We start from the raw sequence: 6,856 nt of genomic DNA, 5'->3' as shown, positions 1-6,856 counted from the left end.
ACCCAAGTCCTTCAGTCCACCACCATCAATAAAATTCACAAATTTAGAAATAGATGAAACTGATATTTTAAACCTCCCTCCTTCCTTCTCATTGAGGCTTACTATAGCATTAAAATCACTCATAATTATAACTTTTCCAAAGAAACCTTGTACAAAAGAGGAAAGTTCTGAATTCCATTCAAGCTATTTAAATTTACCCCAATCAGCCTCCAAGAATAGTTCAAAGCATGATCAGTTACCTTGGCTCCTATGAAAAACTCTTTTTCACCAAGAATCTCAACCATTGTGTCCTTCTTCCATGCTAAAGCCAATCCACCAGCTCTACCCGTCGGACTAACAATCTTCTAATTCGTAAAATGACAAGATCTCAATTTACTTTCTACCAGACGAGATTAGTTTTTTGTTTCACATAGAAACACGATTTCGGGGGAGTGAGATTGACACATCCCTTTAAGGTTATGAGCTGTCATGGGTCTTCCCAAACTGCGATAATTTTATGAAAAAATTCTCATGGCAAATTAAAGGGAAGGAATAAAGAAAGAAATTGACAAGATCAAACATTGACTTAGACGACACAAAAATTTTGTTTTGAAAAAAATTCTAGCAAATCAAGTTGAAGGAATATGTACTCCTCATATAAAAAAACTAAACGAATAATGAGGAGGTTAATACTTAATAGTAGTAATAAAAGTATCAATCTCATTTGATAAATTCAATACAAAGAAGCATTAATATTAGTAAAAAAATTATTAATTCAAAACTTAAATTTGGGTAGAGTACTAAATTGGTCCCTTATGTTTGGGTGTAATTCTGTTTTGATCTTTAAGGTTTAAAGTGTCCTATTTGAATTCAAAAAAATTTCATTTAGCATCAATTTAGTCCCACTGTGAGGTCAAAGTTAAATAATTAACGGAACGTCTTACATAACAACAATACAAGAACAAAATCGATAATCTGAAGAACAAGTACACGCTCCAGAGGCACAAAATCAACCGTTGATGCATCAATACATTTATTTATCATTCTCTTTAGTTCTATAGAAAATATTTTATTTATATTATAAAAAATAATAAATAAATGTATTGATGCATCTACGGTTAATTTTGTGCCTCTAGAGCATGTACTTGTTCTCCAGATTATCGATTTTGTTCTTGTACTGTTGTTATGTAGGACATTCTGTTAATTATTTAACTTTGACCTCACTGTGAGACTAAATTGATGCTAAATGAAACTTTTTTGGATTTAAATAGGACACTTTAAACCTTAAGGACTAAAACAGAATTACGCCCAAACATAGGGACAAATTTAATACTTTACCCTTTAAATTTTAATTGAGATATATATTAATTAAAATCGATCTAAATAATAATAAAATATATTTATTTTTATTTTTTAAATCGATCTAAATTAAATTATTAATATTTTTTATTATTTTAAAAATGATATTTTTATACCTATAATCTCATTTCAAAAATGTTATTCGTACACTAAAATTAGTGACTAAAATCAACCACCAAAATTAGTCACAAATATAAAATATATATTAAAATATAAATACACATCAAAAATAAATTAACTCACACATATATTTATACACAAATACAAAATGAAATTCCCTTTTCCTGTAAATAAAACACGCGTCCGCTAAAAGAATACCACAAGTTAAGTAGTTAACAGTAACCTTATCTGCGAACCTAGGGTACGTGCACACCGAACTCCTGTATATAAATAATTGTTGCATGCACCCAACTCATCAATCGAAGACCGAAGTGCATGAGAGAATACACATCATTCAATCAGTTATTTAGTTAGAGTGTCTTTAAACCATGGAATCTGCTTGTACCTTCTTGCTCATACTCTTTTTCATTATACCTCTCTTCATCAAACTCCTCAAACACACTGATTCATCAAACAAATCAAAGCCTAGTCTCCCACCAGGTCCCAAACCATGGCCTATAGTTGGTAACCTGCCTGAAATGCTTGCAAACAAACCCACGTTCAGATGGATACAAAACATCATGAATGATCTCGACACTGAAATTGCATGCATCCGTCTAGGTAACATCCATGTCATCCCAGTGTCAAGTCCGTCCATTGCACGTGAATTTTTAATGAAACAAGATGCGATTTTCGCATCAAGGCCGTTGAATTGGTCGAGTAAATATGTCTCATCTGGGTACCTAACCACATCTGTAACACCCTGTGGAGAACAATGGAAGAAAATGAAGAGAATCTTTGTGGAGGAATTGCTTTCGCCCCAAAGGCATCAATGGATGCATGACAAAAGGGCTGAAGAAGCAGACAACCTTGTCCGCTATGTGTATAACCAAACCAAGAATGGGGGTGGCCTAGTGGATTTGAGGCATGTTGGGCAACACTTTGGTGGAAACTTGAGTAGGAGGATGTTATTCAATAAGAGATACTTTGGTAAAGGTAGAGAAGATGGGGGTCCTGGTCCCGAGGAATTGGAGCATGTTGTAGCACTCTTCATTGTGGTAAGGCACCTTTTTGCATTTCCTATTTCTGATTATCTTCCTTGCTTGTGGTGGCTTGATTTTGAAGGTCATAAAAAAATATTAAAGGAAGCTACTAACACCATAAGGAAGTACCATGATCCCATAATTGACGAAAGGATTCATCAATGGAAGAATGGGACAAGGACTCATCAAGAGGATTGGCTTGATATTTTCATCTCATTAAAAGATGCCAATAAAAATCCACTTTTGACCGTGGAGGAAATAAAAAGTCAAATTATGGTAATTAACATTACTTTTATTATCATAATGCTTTTATATTCCATTTATTATTATAGATTACATCAGAAAAAATTCCTTTTAAAAATATAAACACCGAAAAAATTATTTTTAAAAAATTAAGACAACAAAAACACACCCAAAAAATCTAAAAAAATGATAAAAATAATTAAATATTAAATATATATTCTTAAAAAAATAAAAAATTGGATTATGATTTTTTTATAAATGCAATTAAAAAAATAAGATATTTTCATCCTTAAAATTTGGTAATTAAAATTTTATCTACTTTTTTGTGAATAAAATTTTTATAGAAATTCAAAAAATGTGTGTAAAAATCAAATTTTGTTCCCGTTTTTTCATTTACTTTCTAAATAGTCTGAATGTTTTTACAAAATTTTAAATCAAATACATAAATTATTTATAGAAGATTATGATGCACGGACATTGATAAGAATACGAAACACGATGCGACACGAAATACACAGACAGAGGCGGATTCGGGGGGACCTGCATGGCCATGGCCCCCTCTAAAGTTTTAAAACTTAAAATATATATAATATAATGTGTAAACTTTCAGATAATATATCTACTAGTTCAATGGTTAGAGAAAAGCATGTTATACTCCAACACATGGGTTCAAATCTCATTTCATGCATTTTAAATTTATTATTTTTATTTTTTCAATTTTTTGATCTTTTTTATAATTTTTCTATCTATTATTATATAAAAATACTTTAGTTTTTATAATAATTCTTAATTGAATATAATAAAAAAATATACATAAAAATAAATTAGATTAAATTTTATTTTTTATGATATTAAAATCAAAATATATTAAGTAAATTATTTATTTTTTATAATAATTACTAATTGAATGTAATAAAAAAATATACATAAAAATAAATTAGATTAAATTTTATTTTTTATGATATTAAAATCAAAATATATTAAGTGAATTATTTATTAATATGAATATATCTTATATATTATATTCATTAATTTATTTTAAAATATATATATTAAAAGTATTAGAGAAAATAATTTATATTATTTATTTTATATCTTTTATAATATGAATAAAAATTAGAATTTTATGAAAAAAAACTTTGATATAAATGATTTTTTTAAAATTAATTTTAGTTTAAAATAATATTAAAATATAATTATTTTTTATTAAAATTTTTAATTTTAATATGGTACTTTCAATTTTTTGTTTTCGGCCCCCTCTTTATAAAATTTCTGGATCCGCCACTGTACACAGACACAGCATATATATAAAATATAAAGTATTTTTTAGATAAATTAAAATATTAAATAATTTTTTAACTGTTTTTAATGTCTTTTTTAACTATATAAAAGTATCTAAAATATTTTTTATTTTAATAAATAATAATATATATTATTTCTAAATTCATTTCAACAATATATGTTAAAAATAAGACTGGACACGCGGACACGTGATGATATTTAGGTGTGTTCAAGTGTGTCTAGAGAAGAATTTTTTATTTTTTATTAAAACACAGTTAAACACGGCAGACACGCGTGTCGGACGAGTGTCGTGTTCGAAATGTGTCCAACACACGGACTAGGCAACTCAACGAAGTGTCTATACTTCATAGATCAAAGACAAAAATTAACTGTTATTTATAAAAAAAATATGTTCTTATTTTAATTTTTATCCAAATTTTAACTCTTTTATTAGGACATTTTTATTCTGATCTTTCGGATATAATTTTATTGACACTTAAATTTTTCGAGAATATTTCTTAATTTTACTCATTATTATAATATTATTAGGATGTTACTAACATATGCTACAAAGAGACTAATTAATTAATGGTTAAATTATACAGTTAGTTTCTACATTTTAATAAAATTGTAGATTGGTCCCTACATTTTAAAAGTTTGTAATTTGGTTCTTAAAAAGAATTAAAATTTGCAATTTAATCCTTACCGTTCAAAAAATGTTGATTTAACAGAATATTTTCAGCATATGCAGAGAATATTCTGTTAAAATGAAAAATGTGTTGAGAATATTCTGTTAAATCAAACATTTTTTTGAACGGCGAAAATTAAATTACAAAGTTTAATTTTCTTTAGGGATCCAATTACAAACTTTTAAAGTATAAGGACCAATTTACAATTTCACTGAAAGTGCAGGGACTAACTGTGTAATTTAACCTTAATTAATAGTACTATAAAAACATATTTTTCAAAAAATTATTAAAAATATAATTATTTATATTTTAATTACTAAATATATTAAAAAAGTTAAAAATTTTATTATCTTATTCTTATATTAAAAGTTAAAAAAAAAAGAATGTAAGTATTGGTTCGACTTTAAATTTTGTGGAACTGTCAAAATCTTCTAAAGAAGATTTTCAATTAAATTTATCGTCTTAATGTAAAAATTACATTAATTAATTTAGACTTTCAATTTAATACTCTTCCTCGTATTACTTAGCATTAAAAGCTTATATTAAAAGATTTCTTTTTTTTTTTGGACAAAGATGAATATGATAATAAAGAATTTTGTCTTTTGCAGGAACTTACAGTTGGAACAATGGATAATCCATTTAATAATGTTGAATGGGTATTTTCTGAAATGCTAAATCAACCAAAAATACTTCAAAAGGCTACTCAAGAATTAGACAGGGTAGTAGGAAACCAAAGGTTAGTGCAAGAATCAGATATTCCAAAACTCAACTATGTGAAGGCATGTTTAAGAGAAGGTTTTCGCCTTCACCCAATTGTAGACTTTAATGTTCCTCATGTCTCAATGGAAGACACAATTGTCGCCAATTACTTCATCCCAAAAGGTAGTCATGTTCTTATTAGGAGGCAAGGTGTTGGCCAAAATCCAAGAGTTTGGGAAGAAGCATTAAAATTCAAACCTGAAAGGCATCTGAAGAGGGATGGATGTGATTTGACTTTGACTGAGCCAAGCTTGGAGTTGTTCACATTTGGCGCTGGAAGACGAAGTTGCCCTGCCATCACACTTGGTACTTATGTAACTGTTATGCTCTTTGCAAGGTTGGTTCATGGATTCACATGGGTTGCACCTCTCAATGAACCAATTATTGATCTCTCTGAACTTGAAAGGGACACCTCAAAAGCTAAGCCACTAGTTGCATTCGGAAAGCCAAGATTACCAGCGGAAGTTTATCATCCAAAGAATTACAAGAAATATATTTGAATGATTTGTTTTTCTTTGTAGAATAAATTTTTATAATAGTCCCGAAATTCATGCGATTATCCAATGTGGCTAGTTCTTGATATTCTAATTTTATCATTGTAGTCTTCTAGATTAATCTCATGGCACCGTAGCGGTCTTTGAGCATCTTTCCGACAAGAATCAGCTGTCAGCAATACTGATGTGGCATCACTTTATCATGCTAGAGAATGCAACAACTAGCTTAACTGGCAAGATTGTAATTTGTATTCAATTTAGTTCCTTCCTCTTTATTTAACCCTAACTTCTCAATTCTTCTTCTTCCGTTTCTTCTCATTTGTCTTCTTCTTCTTCTTTCATCCACACAAATAAAACCTAACAAACAAAATTTGAGAACATATCTTGAGTTAATTCATATTATCACTAATTAGATGTATACCATAAATCATCAAGAACATTGTGAGGAAAGAGATCTTGGATTCCCTGAGATTGAGAAGCAGACTATGAATAAGAGAATTGAAACCACAAAACACGTAAGAGGTGGCAAAGCAACGCTAACTCATAATAGGATTTTAGGAGGAGTCCGATTTAGTTGTGCCAAGGAGCTTCAGGATTTGGAGTTAACTTACAACAGAGGCGTGTCAAACTAAAACCAAAGAAGAGCGGAGGCATTACATACACAATGAATGACTTTCTTCTTCTTCGACGGAGGAGAGCTAACTAGGAGCTTGAGCAGAGAATTATTAAAAAAGGCGAAAGGGAACGCGGCTCTAATATCTCCTTCTTGCGGCATTGCGACGACGTCTCCATGGAATTCGAGTGAGCTAAAAGCATGGAATTCAAGTGAGCTAGAAGCTAGGAGGTGCGCAGCAGTAGAAGCTTTTTAAGATGGATTTCATTGACAACCCTCTCAACACATTAACGAAGA

At 29.4% G+C, this 6,856-nt stretch overlaps 1 protein-coding gene across 1 annotated transcript; it reads left to right on the top strand.

Moving 5' to 3' along the window:
• The first annotated feature begins 1,826 nt into the window (after nt 1-1,826).
• LOC130965857 (isoleucine N-monooxygenase 2-like) lies at nt 1,827-6,284 on the top strand. The gene is made up of 2 exons (XM_057890619.1): nt 1,827-2,756; nt 5,302-6,284. Exons 1-2 carry the CDS (start codon nt 1,827-1,829, stop codon nt 5,950-5,952), a joined length of 1,581 nt encoding a protein of 526 aa, XP_057746602.1. The 3' UTR covers nt 5,953-6,284.
• The last annotated feature ends 572 nt before the right edge of the window (nt 6,285-6,856 follow it).

Source organism: Arachis stenosperma, chromosome 3, assembly GCF_014773155.1.
Source record: "Arachis stenosperma cultivar V10309 chromosome 3, arast.V10309.gnm1.PFL2, whole genome shotgun sequence".
NCBI classification, from domain to species: domain Eukaryota; kingdom Viridiplantae; phylum Streptophyta; class Magnoliopsida; order Fabales; family Fabaceae; genus Arachis; species Arachis stenosperma.
This window is presented reverse-complemented; position numbering and strand designations above follow the sequence as displayed.

What these genes read in the sequence shown, in the direction of transcription:
- LOC130965857 (XM_057890619.1), top strand. Translation starts at nt 1,827, where the DNA reads ATGGAATCTGCTTGTACCTTCTTGCTCATACTCTTTTTCATTATACCT. An exon ending in AAATAAAAAGTCAAATTATG is followed by an intron (nt 2,757 to 5,301) that starts GTAATTAACATT and finishes TGTCTTTTGCAG; the next exon opens with GAACTTACAGTTGGAACAAT.